Genomic DNA, 23,664 nt, shown 5'->3' on the forward strand with positions numbered 1-23,664 from the left:
TAGCAGTTAAACTAAAGGACTTTTTACTACATATGTCAATAGTTAAAAGGTTAGTTCAAGTTGAATTTATTGTTGATGACCAGAGCTGCGGGAACTTGTCACTCAGAAGTATTAGGAATAAACTGATAGAAAAGTGTGGTTTTTATTTTTTTAAACACTATTTTTCAACTCTAAAATTGATTAAACATTTTTTAATAGTATGCTTAGGTAAACCCTGCTTTTGCCATCCCTATGCTCTAGAAAACAGGAGTGATCCTTACAAATAGGATCATAACTGTTTTAAATAGTCATTTACAAATTGAGTGAAATGTTAACAATCAATACTAGTATGCCAGGATTCCCCCCCCAAATATAGCTGAAATGAGCGAAGATTGCTAAGTTTTCTTTAAAAGGCCTGATTGTAAAGATCCTGTTTTATCTTAAATCAGCTTACCTTGCTCAACTGGTTCATTTTCTGCTAGGTCAGTTACCTGCTCTGCCTTGCTGCGTGAGTGCTAGAGTCAGTGTGAGGAATCGATTAGAAGCAGAGGGTGGAGCAGGATCATTACTTCTTACAGTAGTGCAGACACAGGGCAGATCTGAATGGCCCTGGAACAATACAACGTCTTGAAACTGCTAAGACTTGACTGTTGCAAAAAAATGTGGTGATGGTTTTGTTTTTTTAAATAATTGCCACTACATCAAAATTAGGTTATAGTCTAGAAATACAAAAAACTAGCAAAGTTAATTAGATTCTTCTTAAGAGACAGTTAAATTTGTGCGTGCTTCTGAGACTTGCATGTGGTCATGAAAATGTTCTCCCAAGCATCCTAACAAATATGCTATGTGACTAGTAGAAAAATCTTTGGAGCCTTTAAATATACAGAACCCTCATGTATGAAGTGCCGATCAACACTCCTTTTGCTTCACTGGCTAGCTTTTTGAGCTGAATTGCTGTGTTTGGAGTCTTTAACTCGGTTCTTTAGCTGTTAACTAGCAAAGAACTTTTCTTGTTCTAGATCATCTTCTGGGACTGAAAGTTAAAATACCCTTTTTGCATCTGTTCACATCTTAATCAGTTTTTCTGTTTTACACTAGCCACTTCAGTTATCCTTACTAGTGGTTACTAACGTGTGACTTTTCTGTCCTCCTTGTTTGGGAGGAGTTGAAGTAACACCCTTGTGCTTATCTTAAAGTAATCCTGTGTTTGGTGACACCCTTTATATGGTAACAGGTGTAATCTAGAATTTGTAACCCATTTTTTAATTTCTTTGTTTCAGTATGGGATTATTGAAGAGTTCTCTGTGTACTTAAGGATGGGTGGTGGGTTGAGGTTGGTATTTTCAGGGCACATAGATTTTGTTTTCCACTTTGCTTTACACTTGTAGGTGGGAGGTAGTATGTGCTTTTTGAAGTCAGTTTTCAATACGTTGTTGTCCATTACTTGAGGACTGCTAGACGTTTGGGTAGCTTCAGGCTGAGAGCCAGGTCAGGGAGCCAAGAGCCTCCTCTGAGAGCTCTTCTTTCAAATATGGATCAGCAGCAAAGTAAAGGCAGAAAAAAGTATCTTGTATACATTAATTTCTGCAAAACCTACCCAAAATGTTGAATTGATACCAGCTCAGAAATCTGAAAGTAGTAGCAACATATAAGCTTCATGAAAAGATTCTTTATTTGTCGATCAGGAGTGATAAGAATGCTTTAAGAGCAATGATCGTGTTTAGTGAATTGTGTGTATTTGCTGGCTTTGTTACAATGTTCTGGTACTTTAGACCTTAAAAATGGGAGGAACAATGAAGGATGTGAGGAATTTTTCTACTCTGGATTTGGGACACTGTATGAAATGGCATTTATGAAGAAGCAAATGGGCATATTCATACCTCATAGAAAATAATTCTTATATTTGTTCCACTTGTAATGCATTAGCTAAAAAAATAGTTTCGTTATATTCTGCATTCACGGGTATTAATTCAGTCATAGTGTAAACCAGAAGCAATCCTGCTTAGAAATGTATTATTCTAAAGGTGTTACGGTAAGGATGCGTCCAGTGTTAGTGACAAGAATATCAGAATTAGCTGCCCGTTCAGTGTGTAGCTGGAGCAGGATCTTCTGTGACTGCATAAGCCTCAACTAAATAATGATGTTGAATACTTGTTGTACAGGGCTTGCTTTGCTGATGAAATTTGATACGCAGTCTTTAACTTGATATTCCACCCAGATAGTAGCTGTTCGTGAGTAAAGCTTTCGGAGTCCCTTGCCAACATGTTGGGAGTCATGCTTCAAAAATTTGAGTGGAAAGCTAACCGGTTTTGGTTGATACAGCTTAACGCAGGAAGTCAATGGCATGAAAATGCACATTGTTGTCTTTGCATGGATTGCACCATTAGTTTGCAATTGGAGGTTACAGTTGGATTATAAAGGGTAATTCTCATCAATGCACTGAGATTGTTGTTAGTAGTATATTAGGATATATCAGAACAGTAAGAGATACTGGATCAACTAAATCATTGTTATAAGCATGTTATAATGCTAAGCATTGTTGATACATAAGTGTTCATTCTGCTGGTTTGCGATAAAAATATGCTGAACAGGAATTACATTGTGGAAGTTTGTTAATAGATTAGACTTGGGAGTTCAAAGTGAATTGTATAGTACAAGCGCACATTGTGATCTTAACCTCTGCATGTTCCTTAATCAGCAGTAGGCATTGGTCTTGCATATTGATGTTACTTTTGTAGTCAGCATGTTTAATACAAACTAGAAAACTTCCTTTAGAAATTTTACATTGCTGCCCTCATCTCTTTAATATTTGTGTCTCTAGTGTGCAGGTTCCTTATGCTTATAAAGGATATGAAATGTGCAAGTGTAGAAATTTCCTTGATGTTTGGCTTTTTTTCTTGAATGGTTTCAATTCTGTTTCAAAGTACTCCATTCATCTGGGAAGTAGTCTCTTATAGAAATGTGGTTTGGGCCAGGTACTTTAAGTAAAACTAAAGCTGCTGCTTCTTGAGGAAAATTTAATTTATTTTTTCTGTATCTCCATGTAAATTTTATCAATCATATGAGGGGGTTTTTTAATGGAGAAAATATAATTGGAAACACAGGGATGGCCTATAGTAATAGATGTTGACTCCTGTAATGCCCTGATAAACTACTTTGATTCCTTTAATGAGCATGAGTCCTAAAGATCAAGTAGTTGAATACTCTGCTATTCTTCAGAGGCAGGGTTAAATAAGTTGCTATTTTGAGCTAATTTAATTATTTACCTATTAAAATAGAATTTGTAATAAGGTCTGAAATATCAGTGATAGTGTCCCCTTCATAAACGTTTAAGGATACTTCTAAAATGTAGATGACTGCAGCTATTTGGTACCTAGATGTATTATTTTCTTCTTACAGAATATATAAAGCTTTTTTTTAAATACTCATAAACATTGCTTAGCATTCACTTCATTGTCTGACCATACAAAGAGTGTATCAACCTAAGTACAGTTTGACAAAGAGTAGTGTCTTGGTTATCTGATGTACCACTGAAGTCCTTGGCTTAAGAACACATCTGTTCATGTTATTTTAATTTTTAGAAGGCATCCGCAAAAGTCTCTCTTGCTACAGGCTGAATGTCAGGTGTATAGTGGATCTGTAGATTTTATTCTGCCCTCCCCCCCAGCAGCCCATGTAGACTCCAGGTCATCACCTACTTAAGATGATTCAGGTGTAGGTCAGCAGCAGAATGCATTGTCTGTCTTTGCCAACAGGTCTGCACTATTTATGGGTATTGGAGCTCACAAAATTCATGAAGAAATAAAAGCATTTTCTTCTGAGGCTATCAGACTCTGGAACGAGCTGCCAGAGGGACACAATATTCAGTCGTTGTTAGGACATAGTATACGACACCTTTTCTTTTTGATAAACCTTCCTTCTGAAACAGCATAGATTAAAATAAATGCAAATGTATGAAACTGCTTTTCATAGGAAGGAAAAGGTAAATATCTGAATGTTCTGTGTATGGGAGTCTTTTGAAAGTCTCTTAAATACTAGACCAAAGGCACAGTGCAGAAAGAATAAATGTTTAAAATGTAAATGTGGAACGTGTTCTTGAGGCTGTCATTGATGAGTTTCTGCTACGTTCCCCCCCCCCCCCCCCCGTGTTGTCTTATCTCAGTTTGGTAATTGTGATTATCATGCTAGCCACTTAGATGAAAAAAGACTGTATTGCAGCTGTAGCATCAGTTCCTAGTTGTGGTAGAGGTATGAAAAAAGCTATGTCTAAATGTTGAGGTAACATCTGTGAAAATACTACTTGCCAACTTTACCTAAGGAACCATGAGTCTTTCAGCAATTTTCTGGTCTTGATAACTCCTTGACTCCTGATAGGTTAGTGCTATTAGGCCATCAGCTGTCTTTTTTTTAAATACTTTTCTTGATTTTGTTCATTTGTCTTTATATAGAAGAATCTTTACAATCAACATGTGTTTCTAGATGCTGTGTTAAAATTGCTGGCAGAGTCTATTATTCTATACAAACTGAACAATCTGGCCCCTTGTTTTATTTATAAAGGTTCAATGTATCTTTGCCTGCCTACATCAATCTGCAAGGGAGTGTCAGAAAGGCCCCGCATTCGCCGAGCCGTGAGTTATCAATAACTTTTCAGATGTGTTAATGAATGTGGAACAAACGCAGTTATGTGTTTAAAAAAATATGGATCCACCTCCTAAAAAGAAAAAAAAAAAGAAAAAGAAAAGCAAAACTCAAAACTCTTTACTGCAGTAGCAGGCATGATTATAAAGGGATTGCTCTAAATTTTTAGTAGTGTAAGTATAACTAAGCAGTAAGGTCACCCTCTAGAAAACCTATTGTTGAACTGCTTTGAAGCTGTCTTTTAGCCTGTGGATTACAGGTTTTAACTGTTGTATCCTGCAGGCAAATTAAGCATGTGGTGTTTTTGGAAACTTTTGTTTGCTTACTAATCTGAAACTTGGCCCATCTGAAAATGTTATATATTAGCATCCTATGCATAGAACTGATATTTAAAAATCTGATTACATAATAGTAAGAAAGGCTTGACTAATAAGATACGGGTTTTTTATTCCCCTCTGTTGTAGTTACCTCAGTAATGAGTTTGGCTTCTTGAATTGTTCAATAGATTAAAAATTCTCAGTGTTTCAGGTCATGAAGCCATAAAATAATAACTGCAAAATCTATCTACATTCTTTAAAATACTTGATGAAATGCAAAAGGCTGCTATCTGAACTCATTGTATGTCTTCCCCCCTCCCACCCCCCCCCCAGCAGCCCTCCTTGCTTCAGTAATTCACCAGTAGGTTTTCAGTGATTAGAGATTTTAACAAGTTGTTATGTTTTTAAAAATTAATAAATAGATAACATGCTGAGAGATATTAAGGTGTGTTATCATGCCTGTGTCTTAACAACAAGAGAGCCGTAGCAGTGGTGTCTCTTCCGAATCTCAAATAGTGACAATTATGTTATGACTCGAAGGAAAACATATTCCTGCCCTCATCCCCAAAATACCAGCTGGTTACTTTGTTCTGAAGACTTCAGGTCTTGCTCCAAGATGGGGTTATTTAAACTTGCAATTGACCTCAGTGTGTGGACAGGTTGATGCTTCTGCTAATGCAGGAACTACAACCTGCCATGATGAAGATATAATTAAGATGTTCCCAGCCCAACAAACAGCATGTAGAAAAGAAAAAAAAAAAAAAGGCTTATGATACAGAGATATGCAAACATCTGTAAAATAATTTTGCATATAGGGTATGTCCATATGTTTGACTGACTTTTTTTCAGGTTTGTAAGCATTTAAAATAATTCTTCTGCCAACTCTTTATGCTACTCCCATCAGAAGTAAGAGGGTGCATTGCATCCAAGAGCAAAATCATAAAATGAATATCAGGTGGGATTCAGTGAAGACTCAATGTGTATCATTTTGTGTTTACGAGGCTGCTTTTATATGCTAATTGTTGCATACAAATACATCACTATTTCATGCAAAATCTGAATAGAACGTTATATAGCTCATTTAACAAATGCTGTTGTAGCAAAGTGTTTTTAAGCTAATGCTGTCTTTCTGGTTTCAAGCACTTTTCATGCTGCATTTTTGAAGGTGAAGTTGAGAGGATTTAAAAATAGCATTATAGAACATAAAAACATGTATTTGTGGTTTTGGTGTTATTTGGCAAAGAAGCATACAGTGTTTTAAGTTCTAGTTTCCATAGGCCTTCACTATGTGACAGGGCAATGTTAACGCTTTGCATGTAACCTGCAGAACATTTCTGGCTTCCCCAGATTTCTAACCTGGAATGTGTTGATTTCTATATTGCAGGTGACACAACCCGTCAGCGAATCAAATTCAGTGATGACAGAGTGTGCAAGAGCCACCTTCTCAACTGCTGCCCTCATGATGTGCTCTCTGGAACTGTACGTAGCTAAATCTTGTGTTTTATTTAGATAAGAATGGAAAAATTTAATTATAGTTGTTCTTAGTAATACCTCTTTTAACTTCACGGTTTTCAGCAAGTATCTCTCTGGTGCTCTCTGGTAGTTCAGAGGAACTTTTATAAAACAACTAATTTATGGGTTATGAAGTTATTTTTTAGAAGTTTTCTGTTGTATATGCTAATTATTACTTACAAATTCATCATTGTTTGCTATAACATAAAAAATGTAAAATACATAAGGTTACTTACATGAATTGTGCTATAGCAAGCTGGTACTGATGCACCTAGTAGAAAAAAAGGAAATGTAATTTATGCATAAACTGTGAAGTTACTTTAAAACTTTATGTTGCAGTGAGAAATCTTCCCACAAATATTTGTATAGGGAAGAGAGGTGATATTTCTTCAGAAATACTTTAGTGAAAACAGTTGAAAGTTCAAATAATTTCATTTCTAGAAGGTGAGATATATTAAACATGACAGTGGCACTCAGTGTACAACATCTAGTTACTGTGCCATTTTCACAAATTATAAGGCAATTTGAAAATCTCCACTTATAACATATTAACTTCACTTTTTTGACTTGGATTTTTGTGTACTCTATAGTAGAGGTTCCTCTGCCTGACCATAGCAAACAAGGGGCTTTGACACGTGCTGGTAGCTTTGTCAATGTGCCCACGCTTTACCTTGTGGTGTCTGATTAAGGTAGCTTATTCTTTGTGAAAGGCAGGTAAGTTATGTTGCATTGATTATTTAACCTAATGTTCCATGGTGTTAGAAGAATTAAGAGTAGAGAGAGGTACTATGATGTTATGCAGAGTCTTGTGTGCCTGCCATTCTTAATGCTGCACTTTGGTAGCTTTCCTTATTCACGTTGGCACATTTTCTTAACCTTTGGCAGAGGGGAAAATAAGTACTGGAAAACCTGTCTTAAGGATTATTTGAAGCATTATTGGTTCTCCGTGCTGTATGATTCCAAATGGCTAACTTGACTGCAGCCTTTAATGAAATACAGGATGAAGTTCATATGCAAAATCAAAAACTGAAACGTGTAGACTTGGTAACTGATCTACCTGTCACCTGGCCTCTAATATGCTTTCCAAGTAGCTGTGATTTTAAATTAACCATAATATTTTTGGTTGATCAAAGGGCTTCAAACATGCATGCACACGCTAATTTTGGTCGTTTTACTAACTTTGACACTTACACTGACAGATCAATAGTTACAGTCTGTCCTTCCCTCCTCTTAAGAGTCCCTGCAAAAGTAGGCGCAACTGTAATTGCTAAGAAGCACAGGAAGAAGAGGCAAAATAAGTAGTAGAACTGAACTAGAGAACTTAGCATTTGTCTTAATAAAAAAGGCAGTGGAATAGAAAAGACCCACTTGTTGAGCTTCTTCGTAAGTCTTGTGGCTGCCTAAATTTTTTTCCTATCCTTACAGACACTGTTTCCTTTTTCTGTTGTATAGAAAAGTTCTGTCATATCGCAAGTCGTGTCTCTTGAAGTTAATGTGTGTTTGGCATATACTGAAGATAATTAATACTGAAGATAATTCACACTGAAGACAATGCATCTTGCACATATTTCCTTACCTTGAAGTCATTCTTTTTTATAAGTGATAACAAATTGATAACAATGCTTTGTGTATCAGTCCATATGTAGTTTTATTTTGAACTGTTCTGTGCATTACTGTCTAAACAAAATGGGAGGAAAAAGGGAGAAGAATGTGTTCCTCTTCACCCATCTGTTATGTTGTCCAGTGTTTTGGTTGTGTGATGAGCAAAATAGCTCATGGTTGGGGGAAGATATGAGACATAACAGTATGCTATAAAAACATACAAAGTCATTGGTCAGAATCCACAAGAAGATACTGTTAAAAGGATTAATTTGACAGCTTTTCATTGTGGTCTAATTTTTATAAGCAAAGATTTCTAGAATGGCTGTCTTTAGCAAGTAGGAAATGTTTATCTTTAGAACTATAAAAGTCGTAGGTATCATGCAATAATGCCTCTTATGGTGCAGACCAAGCATGTAGGTTGGGCCTGTTTGCCCAGTTTGTTAGTCCTCACTGAAATTTCTCATCTGCCTCATATTGGATTCTGCTGCTGCTGCTCTTCAAGTACTAAACTGAACTACTTACTCAGTGAATATCAATTCCCCCCCCCCCCCCTCGTAATGCAGTTAGTCATCAGACCACAAAATGTGTTCCACGATGTAATTCTGGGTCCAGGAAAACAGTGACTAGTTTAAGCCTTTTAGTGGGAGTAGTAGAAAGGGACTCATAAGAGACGGGCTTTATCTGAAGACCCATATGATGTTCTGCTGTTTACCTAGTCATGGGTCTGAAGAAATGGGCCTTCTGTCTTAATAGCACAGTTCTTAAAACAGCAAGAAGCATGTAGTTTATTGTTGATTTGGAAAACGATTGTGGAGTTTTCTTCAGAGTTTTGACAGGAAATTTTTGGTGCATCTTCATGTTCAAGAACTGTAGGTAACAAAGATTGAGTGCCTTTTTTTTTTTTTTTTTTTTTTTTTAAAGATTCAAATCCAGAATCTTATGCTTCTGAAAGAATAAGTTCTCTGGGGATATTTTATGAGGTTAAATCTCTTCATTGACTAGATTATCAGTAAAATACTGGACATGGATTGCCATTTTTTTGTCACAAGATAATCTGTGCAATTTTTGTGAACTGCATATTACTGTTCCCATTTGCAAAATGCAGACTTCTATGCTATTCCAATACACCCACTCTTTCAAAAGCAGTCAAGGAGGACATTCACAGATAACGCAAGACAAACAAAATGACTCATATGAGTAGGCTCTGTTAATTTAGTGTGTTCTTTTCCTTAATGGCCAAATACCCAAAACTCTGCCAAGGAATTGATTTCCCTTGACAATAAAATCTTATTCACCAGGCTGCAGTATGTATTGGTAAAAGTAGTGCGTGTATACCTTTCTTAGAAGATTGGAGACTTTCTCTTTGTTGTCCATATTTCTGCATATATTATCTCTTCTCTTGTTAGATGAAGTGTATGCTTATTTTTAAGAATACTGTATGAAATATTTTGTTATTTCTCCAGAACACTTGCAGTAGCTATTTTCCTCAAGTTTCTTGATCAGGTTTATCTTTTAGTTAACATTAGAAACATTTCAGGAAAAAAGCATCCATACAAATTAGTAAAGCTTTGAGTTTTACTAGGGAAATTCCATTGTCTAGACTGGCAACAATGCACAGCTTCCTACTTTTTTGAGCTTTCTTTTGCGTTTCTCTGTGTCTTGCTTCCTCAGAGTAGTTTGTATTTAAAGGAACAATAAAGTTGTCTTTAAAGGAACCCTAAATATTTGACTTAAGAGTGTAAAGCCATAAGAACTAGCGGTATTTTGAAATTTAATTTTTTTTTTCTGGCTGCTGTTGCCAACAGAGTAGTTCATTCTGTATCAGTTACCCTCTTCTTCCACTTTTCTGGATAGACTTGTCTAGTTGTCTGTTAATGAGCTTCAGTTGTTACCTACTTAAATCAGGAGATTTCGGTTACAATCCTATTTTACTTTTTTTTTTTTTAGGGACATGTTTTTGTGCTAGTAGGTTTCTGGTTTTGTAGACTTGAAAATTCTAAGTCACGCAGTCAGAGGTGTCTCAGTGCCTGCAGGACATGATTTTCTGTCACTTTGGGGAGAGACAGGGAGAGTATGGGTTTGGATTTTTTTTGTGGTCTGCTTCTAAGGGCAATGGGAATAACAGGCTACATGGAAGACATAGGTAGAATAGTAAGTCCCAACAGCAAAAATGTAAACAAAGATAAAATTATAGCATCCTCTTTCAGTTTATTAAATTATAATTCCAAATCTATTGTGCTCTGTGATTACCTTTTTATGTGAAATGTGTTTTGAAGTTTGTGTGAGGCACATAGTAAACTAATTGTAAGATGACAGAAATGACTTTGTATTCAGGGTTGTAGAACAGTGTCTCTTCAGAACCTGCTTTTGACAATGTGTCTCACAAAAGCTGTTTTTATTTGTAACTGACTTTTTTTCAGGTTTTGGTGCTCTGCTTTTTCATGATGATCACTTGGGCACTGGTTCACCTGCCTAAGTCAGTCATTTAAGAGTTTACTCATTCATTTCGAGTTGAGAATTTTATCATGAGAGATTAGTAAGACTTTGTAAACCCTGGCTACTGGGACACAATGAATAATTTACCACTTAAAGTTAGCAATTTCTGTTTAAAAGTATTTGTCTTAAAGGGTTAACACTTTTACTTTAGCTTTTTTTATCCTTAATAGTTGCTGATGATCAGGCTTGTGGGTTTTTGGTGGTTTTTTTTTTCCAAACCATAGTTCTTGAGTGATTTTTCATCAGCATTACAAAATTGTTTGTTTATATTATGAAATTAGGACTGAAGCTACATATGTAGGAGTCAGATGACTCCCCTGTAATGGTACAAACCTATTAAGCAACATACTCCGGGTGTAAGCTCTGTGCTGTCTTCAGCAGGTTTTACAAGATGTATAAGAATGTGTTTTCTCTATCTTTGTATGTTTCTGAATGAATAGCTTGAGTACTAATGAAAATGACAAGGTGGGAAGATTTAAAGTAAATACCTTTAATAAGGTTAAAGGTAGTAATGTCCTGAATATTTATAGTAACCTGCTAGCTCTCTTGGAAGAGCCCAAGCAGCCCACTTCTGCAGCAATCCGGCTCTCTTATTAGCTTGATTGTGCTTCCCTCTTGACCACATACAGTATTTGTGAAATTTTTTCTTGCAAACCATGATTGAGAAACTCCTTTCTGCTCAGTGGATTAACTTTGTCTGTATTTGTATTTATGTGTATTTGTTGAAGAACACTGCTTCTTGCATTTTATTTATACAGACCTCAAAGTATGCTCTGTTAGCTCAGTCCTGCAGTTAAGCATATCTTTAGGTGCTCATGAATTTATTGCACTCAGCTGTTCAGGGCTCTTGCTGACTAAAAGCATATTGATTGAGACCTTGGTTTAACAATATACTTTAATATGTGATTAACTTTAAGCTTATTAGGGGTGGAATTCAGCTCCAGATTAAGCCATCTAAATTTAGGTTTCAGCTGAGGAGCTAGGTGTCAAAGCTTGCACTGGAGTCAGAGGGATATAGGCAGTGGAGCCTAGAGAAAGATTCAGTTTACCTGCCACTAGGTATCCCTCTCAAGGTGGACTGAATCCATTTAGGCTCACTGACTGTGCTGCTAGATCTCCTTTTACTGTGGAAGAGAAGCTTGGATAGTTCACAAATCTGCAGCTAGGTGTTAGTAAGGTGTTTTAATCTAGAGTTGATTTCTTTGCAAGTAGTCCCGTTGGATCAGTGGAACTATTTCCATGCCTAAAACTTAGGTGTGCCAATGTGATTATTTGCTGTAGTACTACAAAAAGCAGGCATTCTGCTGGAGGGTATCAGCTTTTCAGTTCAGGACTGACTTCATCATGTGAACTGTTTCAACTTTGCAAATCAAAATAAATTAGGCTTGCATAAGCTACCTCAATTTGTAGCCTTCAGCCCCACGGTGATGAATTGTGAAGTGCTCTGTTGTCCCAGCAAGTGATCATGAAACTCTCTTGAAACATATTCTTAATTTCTTTGACCAGTGCCAGGAAAGTGAACTGACTGTACCATATTCCATTTTAATGGGTTTAATTTATCTAGGTGAAGGGTGTTTTTGTTACTTTCTATATGGTTATCTAACTTCAATGTTAATATATTATATAGTCAGGCTATAAGACCAAATACTATGTAAACACTGAAATATTTAAAAATAAGAAAGACTGCTGCTAGCTTTGTCTTTCAGTGAAGATCTATTCTAAGGACTTGAAGTCCTCAGAAGTGAGAGTATGGTTAAAAGGAGAAATGTCTTTAAAGTATTATTATACTTCTGAAGATACCTGGAATTTTCCGTGCTTGGTAAGGACTTTAATAACTTAATTTCTGCCTCTTTTTAGCTCAGCATTTCTTTCCTGCTAGTGAAGTCCTAAAAAAGTTAACCCTGTTAGTGGAGTCAGAGGACTTAAATCATGCATTATTGTATCATCCTAAAGGCTCCCCTTCTGAACATGTGTTGCCTACAAGAGAGGATGGGCTTTATCACAAGTCTAGAAATCTGTCAGAAACAAAATTTTTAATGCAGATGAAAAGTGAGTTCCATGATAAGGAAGATCTCAGCAAAGAGTCTATCTGCAGCTTCTTTTTATCAGTAGCAGCTTCTTTTTATCAGTAGCAGCTTCTTTTTATCAGTAGCAAAGGTGTTCTCATACATACCCTAGTAGTTGCCTTGACAATTTGATAAAGGGAGGGATCCGGTTCCTTCAGTATAAATTTTTCAGTCACGTCAGATCTTCCTAAGCAAACAAACAAGCAAAAAAACCCGCTTCTCTTGCTGAGTGTGCACTGCTTTGGTATGGGTATCTTTATAGCTAGAAAGAATTCTCTACATAAACACTGCCCAGAGTATCTTTTTTCAAAACCTATCAAAGATGCATGCTGTTTTTAGAAGCATTGATAGTGTGTGCTACTGTCACATTTGGCTCAACATCAGCCCTCTGTGTTTTAAGTAGCTTTGGCTTTTCTGTGCTCTTTTTGCACTCCATGTAGAGTACATTCAATAATCTAATCTCTGATGTCAAAGGAATGTGTAATAGTTGTAAAAGTGCCAAAATGGGAGTTTTGCTGTAGGTAGCTCAAGATGTGAAAAGAAAACCACCTTAATTTTATGTTCCAGAAACAGCATCACATCAGAGTTTAGTCTCCAGTTCGGTTATTAGTGTCAGCTACTCTGAGTGCCCATTTATTTTACAGATAAACTCTTCAGATTCTCTATTGCCTAAGTCCTCAGCCAGGTCTTCCTTATCTATTCATACTTAACTCATGTGATTCTCTTTTTTTGGTACCTGATTTGATTGAAGCAGACCTATGCATCATTGTTAAACTAAATGTATGTAATCCGTATTTCTGTATTAATACCAAAGGCATTGTATCTATTTTGTGGATGGGATGACAAAAATTACTACTGAATCATTTCAATATGAGGTTGGTTGGGATGAAAGACCAGTTGTCTAAACCTCAGCTCTGGGAAATCGAGTAGCTTTAATTGTCCATCTAACACTGAGAAATAAAAAAAGTATTACAGAAAATGGTTAGCAAATTGTTAGTAGAAGGCACTACTTTCTTAAGCAGAGCTCAGCAATAGCAAAAGGACTCCTGATATCCTGCTTTACATGTGGTTGCCTAGACTATTTTCTAGACTAATCTTCAGCAGTAGCTTTCACTTTTAAGAAAGGTTCACCAAATATGTAGGGATTTTCTGGTTTTAATCTTCAGTAAAAGTGCAGTAACTGCAAAAATCCCCAAAGCATGGCTTCACATATTCAATAAATTTTAGTTATGTTTAGCCTGGGGACTTGGATGTTCTCACCTTTCTTTATTTGCTTTACATCACTGCATAAGTCTGTCTGAAAGTCAGTGTATCGGCAGTGAAAAACAGTTAATGTGCGTTCTTTTTAAGCCTTCATTAGTAGCTCATGTCTGAACATTAGTCTCCCTCGTAACCACCTTCTGTTTCAAATGTGATTGATCTTTAAATGGCTGACTACCAATGCTTGTTCTTTGCCTCTGAGGGAGGGCACTTCTTGGCACCAAATGCCAAGGTGGACATGTGCAAAATGAAAATAATGTGTCTTGCTGTATCTTCTGTCCATTTCCATCTGCTGTCCATCTACTTTGCAGCTAGCCAAATTATTATACGAGCTGCTCTGTGCTTATTAAGGTCCTTGTCAATTCTGATCCAGCATAGACTTTTGACAGTAATGAATCATCCCCAAGACGAATTGTCTTTGCCTAATGTTGCATAATTTATACCAGCAGAAGTGCTTTTTAGCCTGATTTTGCATATAATATGCAAACTGTTTTGAGTTTTAATTTTTTTTTTTTTTTTTTTTTTTGTCTCTCTACACTGAGATTTGCTAATAGAACTTTTAAGAGAGACATTTAATAGTAACATTTCTGTGAAGGTGCTTTCAAAGGATTAGCCAAGATTAGTACAGGTTGTGTTAAGGAGCAGTTCCAATGACAATACAATTTCTTTAGCAGCAAAGTTATAATGAAAAAGAATCCTTTTCTCTTGTACCTGCTTGTTCTTACTCCCTGTGTGTTATGCCATGTACTTATAAGGCTGCACTCTGTCGGATCAAAGAGGGAAAGGGCAGCCAAAATTTCCTGTCTTCTGATTGAGACCTCTAACAAAAACAAATCCTCCGTAATACCCACCTCATCCCTCAAAATTGCCACTAATATTACTGAAGTTATTCAAGAGTTTCTGAAGAGGCATCTTGATACTGTAAGACATCCTAGCTGCTTAAGTCTGCTGTTATGTTGCCCTCTACATATTGTCAGCGTGTCTGTTTGTGTGGCTGCCTGACAAGTTGGACAAAGGTGCACTGCTGAAAAATTGCCTCTGTTTTTGGTTTGCAAAGATATGTTTTTACCCAGTCAGTACCCAGATTGTGTTCGACTGCACAAGCAGATGTGCCAGCATGGGACAGCACAATGCGGTGATAAAAGGAGAACAGAAAATTTTTCAGTAGTAATGCTGGTGCAGAGTAATTACCATCCTTTCAGGTATGGATTTACAATTACAGTAAGAAGAAAAGAAATCGGAAAATGTACTGTTTTGAGGAGGGCAAATCCAACCCGAATAGAGGGAAAAGAAGTGTAAAACACATGTAAAGTGAACAGTGTGTCACGGTAATATCATGTGAATTCTGTTTTTTTTACTGTGATGGGAGTTTATTTCATGCATTTCTTCATGTATGTAGACTGCATGTTAAAATAGCATTTTTTCTGATGCTATGGTGGATGTGTTTCAGGCTTTTTGTTATTGTATTCAGTTTAACATCTGTTAAACTGTTTCACTAGCCTTATCTATGTATTTAGAACTGGAGTGCTTCACTTAAAACAGGATTGGCCTTGAGTTTTACAGTTTAACCTTAAATACCTTATCAGTACAAGTGCTGAATCAGGATAAAGACAAGCTTTTCACAATTTTAGGAGGATTAAGTGTCTTAATTTTCAGATAATTTTAAAATGTTCTTTAATATTGCTTTCCTAGTACTGAAGTACTTTCCTGAAAGAATGCTGTAGTTTAAATAATGGCAGCATTTAATGACTTGGAAATAAACATGTGTAATACACTGCTCAGCTTCAAGGTCTTTGTGGATTTGCATCAGTTAACAAAATTGCTGAGGTCCTGTGTAGTTGCAAAAGGAAAAGCTAATCTTTTTCTTTAGCATTGCAATCGGATGTTCTCTATTGCAATCAAATGTTTTCCAGAAAACAGCTTTGTGGTGGCTGAAGGGTATTTAAATAACTACAGTTTATCAAAAACTTTCAAGTTCAAAATTCTGTTTTTGAGCAATGTTTTTTCCGTCTCTACCATTTGAAATAAACCAACAACTTCTGTAGAAATTACTATAATGGGTTTGTTGGAACATCTAACTGATGATTTGAGAAGTTGAAAGCATTTGATGTTTGGGATTTTTACTATACTTGTGAGGCTTGAATTGCTACTTAAATGCAAGTGTTTTGTTTATTTTAAAAAAACCTACTCACTTGGCTCAGATACCAAGTGACTTGCGGCGGTTTCTGAGTTAACACTCATCTTTTATTTACAAAACTCACAACACAAGTTATTAATTATTTTAGTTTGGTTCTAAAACTGTTATTAAACTACAACAGTAACAGCTTTTTCCATCAGAGTTCAACTTTCATTATGTGCTTTCAATGTTAAGAAACGATTAATTTTTCTTAATATTAAGTGAGCAGTGCCAAGAGCAGACTTAACTGAAACTGTGCTGGTTTTAAGTGATGCAAATAATAATCATTTTCAGTGATTATACATCAGCCTGTGCTTTTCCAGAGAGGGTGTGTTGGTTTTGTTCAATTTTGTTTCTGTTACAAATTGTTTTTTTGGGGGTTGTTTGGTTTGGTTTGGGGGTTTTTTTGGTCATGTGCACATTGCTCTGTCTTGATCACCAAACAAACTTTCAGGGAACAGATTGAAATTTGCATACCACATAGCATAAGGAATTCTAATTCAATTTAAAACAGTATTTGTTACCTAATAAGATTCTGGGCACTCTTCTCAGTGGCGTTGTACACAAGATTAGTGATGCAGTCTACTTACTTCAAGTTTGTGTTTCCTTCCTGCCCATTCTAGAACAGGTTTAGATTACAAGTAAAATATCTATACTTTTTCTTCCCTGATTCTTGAACATAGTCCAACACTCAGCTTATCTTCTCTCATCTGCAAAATGTTTTGCTGGGATTTGATTTTTGACTATGTTACTTGAAATGCTTCAAGAACGTTTTTTAAGCAGCACTTACAGTAGCACTGTGGTTGTAGCTATTTCAGGCGATGAATATAACTGGAACACATATCACAGACTGTGCAGACAGTTCAGATCAAGCATTTGACCATTTAATTGCCAGTTATTTGCGGTGAACTTGGTTCTTCCAAAGTGTTTTAATTCAGTGCAGGATGTCACACTTCAGTCACTTTTTTGACCTTTCAGTAAAACAACATTTTTGCAGGACATTAATGATACTCTGTAACGCAAACAGCCATGATGATAAGATAAGCTGTTCATTCTGTCTGCTTTTATTATTTCCTGATTTATGCATGTTTGTTAAAGATCTGGTATTGTCTTACAGCTTTATTAAACTGTCCTTTCATTCTCATAGGGGGAGATGATTTGCTTCAGAATATTTGACTGTTAAAGAAAATCATGCTAACTTCATTCCTTGTAACACTTCTGAAGAATTATATCACTTTCCCTCTGTCTCTTTTCAGAGAATGGACCTTGGAGAATGTCTGAAGGTGCATGACCTGGCATTAAGGGCAGACTATGAAATAGCATCCAAAGATCAAGATTTCTTCTTTGAGCTTGATGTATGTATTTTGTCCTAATGGTGGAGAGAAAGCATAATTTGTGTACTCAGGTGGATAAACTGAGCAATAAAAGTAGTTTTATAGAAAGAGGCAGAGAAACCCTTGCACAGTTATGTAAGATACATGCCTCTTCATGATTATATGCAAGTGTTTAATTTGTATTGGTAGTCATCTCTAGGTAGAACTGTAACAGCCTTCCACAGAACAAATTATCATAAACCTGGATGCTGTCTTAGTGTTATCACATAGCAAGCAAATGTTAAGGCTGTATATGCTTTGAAGAGAGTCTTAAATTCTATGCTTATTGAAGAAAGTAATTTTGTATTGGGGATAACAAATCATATGCTATGTTTCAGTACACTGTAGTTTGAGTAATACAGTTTTGAACTTCCAACTAGGAAGTTAGTTTTCACTAGGACAAAAAGGTATGGGGTTTTTTTGTTGTTGTTCAGAGGGATGGTGTTAATATGCTTAATAGCTTAAAACTCTAGTGAAAAAAGTTACAGTATTGCATGTATTGGCTGAGTAAGGTGAACCTGAATATCCTTTGAAGAATTTTAATGCATGTTAGAAATGCTCTCTTCTTCTTAGAGAAGACTTAAGACAGATTCACTTCCAAATTTCTGCAAATACTTATAACTATAGTAATGTGTAGACTATGATTTTTAAAATGTGTATTAATATATGTGATCAGTCACGATAAACTGCTAGATTATTGTTTTACAAAGGTTTCAGTAATAAAAACTTATAAAAGTTAAGTCTTAATAAACCTGGAAAGTATTAAGGCTAATGAAATATTAATGTTCTTGACAGCATTGAACAGTGTTCTTATTGATGTTTTAGGCAATGGACCACCTGCAGTCATTTATTGCGGACTGTGACAGGAGAACAGAAGTGGCTAAGAAAAGACTAGCAGAAACCCAAGAAGAGATCAGTGCTGAAGTTGCAGCTAAAGTAAGCATGTAAAACTAGTTCCTGAAGTCTCTTTGAAGGTCTGTTTTTCGAAGGAGCCAACTTAAGGCTTTGGCAAGATATCCAATCTGAGAATTCATACTGAGGAGGGGAAAAAAAATAAGACGTTTTCTCTGTCCTTCCCATAACTGTCTTTAAAACACAGAGAGGAGAACACAGGGAAGAGACCTCTCTGATAGTCTCGAGCTCGGGAAACTTGACTCTCTCTGGTACCATGCCATACAAATGTTAGTAATTCCTACACTTTTTGATCAAAACTTTGTCCATAAAGTAAACAAAATTTGTGCTTTTGTCTAGATCTTCTAACTGAAAAAAAACTTTTATCATTTTTCTGCACATATATGCACATGCTAGGAGGAATGGTTGTACAAATATTAATTTTGCAAGACTGTGTGGTATAGATGACAGTGAATTACTTGAAGTTTCTGAACAAAATCCTGCTCTGGGGTTGGTACATAGACTTGGTAGCTCAGCCTTTCTCTGTGTGTTTTTACATGAGGCAACTTCTGCTTCACTTCTACCAGGAGAAGTTATGTCTGCATGTTTCTTTTAATTCTATCCTACTGATTTTGCATATAATAACTCAGTATTAGTTCCGATTGTTTTCCATAATTAAAAGCATTTCCTCTGTTAAGCCTTTCCTTGTCTTTCAAGGCTGAAAGAGTTCATGAATTGAATGAAGAAATTGGGAAACTGCTGGCCAAAGTAGAACAGCTTGGAGCTGATGGGAATGTGGAAGAATCTCAAAAAGTAATGGATGAAGTGGAGAAGGCTCGGGTAAAGAAGAGAGAAGCAGAAGTAAGTTGATTGTGTAAGGCTTGGGGGATGGAGAGGGCAGGGTCCAATATTAAATTGGTTGGCATCTGTGTAATGCAAGATGTCTTATCTGCTGTCGTTTCCTGAACTAATTGCTTCATATAAAACTGAAGAGTTTGCTTTGCAGCATCCTGTACCATTAAAGTTTCTACCTTTAAATACACTCCTGTACTATTAAAATTATACTCACTTCTGCAGATGATGCATTTATCTTAATTTAGCTGTATTGGCCAGTTGTATCTGTGGACACTACAGTTGTGCCTGTGTTTGGACTGACTTGCCTTGTTGGGTTTCACAGCTCTTGCTGTGGCAACCCTGTTGTGCCTTGTGGTGTCCTGATGTGGCTCATACTGGAAAGCTTCAGCGAACCATTGTCTTCATTGAAAATTAGTCAGTCAATGTCTTGTGTATCAGGCAAGTCAAAACGGTCCTTGTTGTAATGTTCAGATGGCAGAACTCACCAAGAGCTTTTCCATATCGTATTTCACCAAGATGCTTAAATTTATAGAAACAAACATCTGCAGTGGTTTTAATGGTACCAGAGGGGTTGCTGGCAGTCTTGCTTGTATGTTATCTGAGTGTCTGTAGATAAATTTTGCTCAGATAACTTGTTTAATTAGTGTATAAAATGCAAGTAGATTTCTCAGGAAACTAAACTACCTAGTGTTTTAAACTGGGTTCAGAATTAAAACTGGTGTAATATTTTCATAATATGTTAATGTAATTGTAGTGTTAACGTGTATTCATTGTTGCATATGAAAAAGTTGTTCATCCTTCGAAGCAGTACGATATTAAATAAAGGTAATAATCACCCCACTTTGTTTAATTTGCAAAACCAGTTGCTGATGTCCTGGTTTTACATATGTCCAATCTTCAAAATAAGGAACCTGTCTCGTATCTTAATGAGACAGTTGATTTATGAATAGTGTGAATTCACTAAAGGGTATGCTGGTGTACATGGAATTTGGTTATCAATTTGTAGTATATCTTTGGTAAAGTGTTATCTCTGTATTCCTGTGCATTGAGAAGTAACAGTTAGCAAATTGTTTTTTCTAGGAAGTATACAGGAATTCTATGCCTGCCTCCAGCTTTCAGCAGCAGAAGCTACGGGTTTGTGAAGTGTGCTCTGCTTATCTTGGTCTTCATGACAATGATCGACGACTTGCTGACCACTTTGGAGGAAAACTACATTTAGGATTTATTGAAATAAGAGAGAAGCTTGAGGAACTCAGGGTAAATAATTCTTATATTTTTGTGTGTGTATATGTGTGTGCTCCTACTTAATTATTTGCCAGGCAACCTTAATGGAACATTTCTTTCTAGGAGTGTGAATTTTTTTTCATATTACTTTAAAATTTGGGATTTTATTAGTCTGCAAAACACTAAACATTGTAATTTATTATCTGTTATCTGGATAATTTGATAAGATGATCTCTTTTGCACTGAGGTATATTAAAACACATGTTCAAAGTAATGCTTCTTGGGAACAAAGAATGCAATTCCACTTGTAAAATGGAGAACTGTATTTTGAATGACAGTGATGTTGCAACATATTTAGTAGTCATAGGACATAGCCAAATGAACTTTACTTTTAGCCAGTTGATTAGCTAAAAGTAATAATGAAACTCTTGAAAATACAAGAACATGTAGTGGGCCTAAATAAGTAATATTTTATTTATTTAGTTAGGATAAAATGTTAATAGGGCTGGTGTTGAAATGCTTGGAGCTCAAACAGCCTGCTGTATGGTGAAAGACTAAAATTCAGTTTGTTTATTTTATCCGGACAAAGATTAGGAGATGACTTTCATTCTATAGGTACCAACCCCTAAGGTTTTCTTTTTTTTAAAGTAATTTTTGAAGGCTTTTAAGCTTAACTGATAATAGATGAAATAAGTAAATTCCAACAACTCAAGGCTGTAGCTATCCAAAATCAGAATACAAAAAGATGTATATCTTGAAGTCAGGCTAGCTATTAAAATAATTGTTATGGGGAGGTTGCATGTTCTCTATGGCTTGAAGATCTGAAATCCAGTTGGAATATTATCCTAAACAACACTATCTTGACCAGAAATCATGTGCTGGATGAAAGACTTACTGGAATTATATTCTAGACTTTTGGTATTCAAGAGGATGGATTTGGACACTGATGCCATTTACGATCTTAATATGCAAATTATGGAGTTCAAGGGTCAATTAAGCATTTAACTGTAGAAATCACTAAAGACAATAGCTAAATGAGTTGAAGCCCTAAAAGCAGAAAACGCTGCTACTGAGTTTGAGTAAATTGGCTTGGTTTATATTTCATAATATTCCAGCTGTCTTGCATGGATACTGTGACTTACCCTTTGGAAAGCCCAACTCTTTCCATTGAGTATATTGGCAATTTAGGCTCCTAAATATAGCTGCTGTAATTTAAACCTTAGATGCCTAGGATAGATCATGTGTGCTTCCTCTCATCCCTCCATGAAATTATGCAAAGAGTCACTTGAACAAGAAACCTTGCTTTTAGTTAAATTACTGATATTGTACAAGGAAGTATAGATATAATTTGACATAAAGGGTTGAAATTACTGATTATTTACACCATTTGGAAAAAAAATGCATGGATAATTATTTCACATTCCCAAAGCATCAATAAGTCTTTTGAAGTACTTCGCTAACAAAAAAAGAAAACAATAACTATCCCCTCCTTCCTCAGAGCTCTCCTCAGAGATCTAATCAAGATGCTGCTGGGGCAATTCCACATCTCAGAAGAAGGTCTTTACAAAGAGTTGAATTTCTTGCATCATGTCCAGAAGGTGGCAAGACTTGGGTTTGGCCAGATCTCCAGTTGTGAGTTCCACATCTGAGGGCCCTCTACTGAGCGTGCCTTGTCCCCAGTAGTAGTGAGTTCAACCTGGGGGCTATCAGCTGAAGCATCCTCTCTAATTATATGTCTCATGTTCACAATACAGAAACAAGTAGCCTCAAAACTAGGTATCAGCCCAACCAAGTCCTTTAAGACTAAGGTTTTCTTTATGTCACAGCATAGCTGAAGGAGTTAATAAAACAATTAACTCTCCCAGTTCTGATTCCTTTCTACCTTTCCCCAGTGGCCAAAATATGATAGGAATGGCATGGAAACTCTCACCTTAAAGGCATGATTTACTGCTCTGAATTCCCCTTTGTGGAAAACTTAATATAACTCTACATATTTCAGGTCTTCATGTAACACCCGTCTATTTGCTGCAGCTCTTCTGCAATAACTTCTGTTTCTTGGAGGAAAAAAAAAAGTACATATATATATATATATACACACACACACTGAGGAAGAGAGAGGGAATAATATACACAAGGGAAAGGGAATATACATGAGAGAAAGAACTGAATATTAACTGTCTAGATTATTTCTATAGCACTTCCATCTGAGAAATTTTGAAATGTAACTTAATGAATATATTCCTTTACTTTTAGAGGATTGTGGCTGATAAACAGGAGAAACGCAATCAGGAACGTCTGAAACGTAGAGAGGAGAGGGAAAGAGAAGAAAGGGAGAAACTAAGGAGGTAGGGATCTATTTTAATTGCATATACATAATGACCTGTTAAAGTTTAATGGGAAAACTATGATGTAGTTCATACACACTTTTAAATCTGTAGAATCACAATAGTCTGCATTCCTTGGAAACGTACAAGGATTGAGAGTGAATTTCGTGTCTAACTCTTAACACCTGAATTGTTTTCCTAGAAAGCCTTTTTAAAAACTACAGGTAGAATTGTCTCTACATATTTGAACAAATGGCCTTTAAATGAGATAATTTTCAGGTGTGTACCTTGTTTTGAGATCTGACAGATGTGAGCTTACACATGTGTGAGTTTCTAACATCTAACAGATGTTAGATATTTTCTTTATAGATGTTAGATGTTTTCCTTATCGGAAGTAGTTGAATGTGTGGCCGAGGAAAGTAATTTCCTGTTCTTCTATGAAATAGTTGCTTCTAAGCCTTGTGGGGCTAGAGTTGAATGGAATCTGAACTGCAGTTCTCTTGAGATATCAGCTTCAGAGGTTAACAATGTAAACTTTGAAATCTGTTGCAGTCTGATAATACGTGACTGCCAAGAAATAAAGGAGTACTGACTTGAACTCTAAGCTTTTTCTGTGGGAGGGGTGGGAATAAAAAAGCAGATTAGATACTCTTTTGGGTTTGTAGTATGTGGGCTCAAAAATAAGTAAAAAAAACCAACAAACATAAAACAGTTGTCAGAGGGATGTGTTTCCTGGTAAATATGTTACAAAGATGTTAACATCAAATAAAAGGCCTTTAAATAATTGCTAGTAAAATAAGAAATACAGTACCAGCTCAACTAGTTTGGTTTCTTATTGCTAAATTGTACTTTATTTGATAATAAGATTCTGTAAGAAAAATTGATTTACTATTTTCCATTTATTTCAGGTCCAGATCCCACAGCAAGCATACCAAAAGGTATGTAAATCTG

The 23,664-nt window shown here is 36.0% G+C and overlaps 1 protein-coding gene across 3 annotated transcripts in view; it reads left to right on the forward strand.

Moving 5' to 3' along the window:
* LUC7L2 (LUC7 like 2, pre-mRNA splicing factor) overlaps positions 1 to 23,664 on the forward strand; it is a 36,267-nt gene that overhangs the window by 4,076 nt on the left and 8,527 nt on the right. For 2 of the 3 annotated variants that reach the window (XM_075499521.1, XM_075499531.1), the window contains exons 2-9: positions 4,537 to 4,607; positions 6,319 to 6,413; positions 17,303 to 17,401; positions 18,245 to 18,355; positions 19,028 to 19,171; positions 20,246 to 20,422; positions 22,643 to 22,734; positions 23,622 to 23,651. In XM_075499521.1, the coding sequence (XP_075355636.1) occupies positions 4,537 to 4,607; positions 6,319 to 6,413; positions 17,303 to 17,401; positions 18,245 to 18,355; positions 19,028 to 19,171; positions 20,246 to 20,422; positions 22,643 to 22,734; positions 23,622 to 23,651 (819 nt within the window). The remainder of the gene's footprint in view (positions 1 to 4,536; positions 4,608 to 6,318; positions 6,414 to 17,302; positions 17,402 to 18,244; positions 18,356 to 19,027; positions 19,172 to 20,245; positions 20,423 to 22,642; positions 22,735 to 23,621; positions 23,652 to 23,664) is intronic. The other variant, XM_075499541.1, reaches the window with a different exon arrangement.

Source organism: Mycteria americana, chromosome 1 (genome assembly GCF_035582795.1).
Source record: "Mycteria americana isolate JAX WOST 10 ecotype Jacksonville Zoo and Gardens chromosome 1, USCA_MyAme_1.0, whole genome shotgun sequence".
Lineage (NCBI taxonomy): Eukaryota > Metazoa > Chordata > Aves > Ciconiiformes > Ciconiidae > Mycteria > Mycteria americana.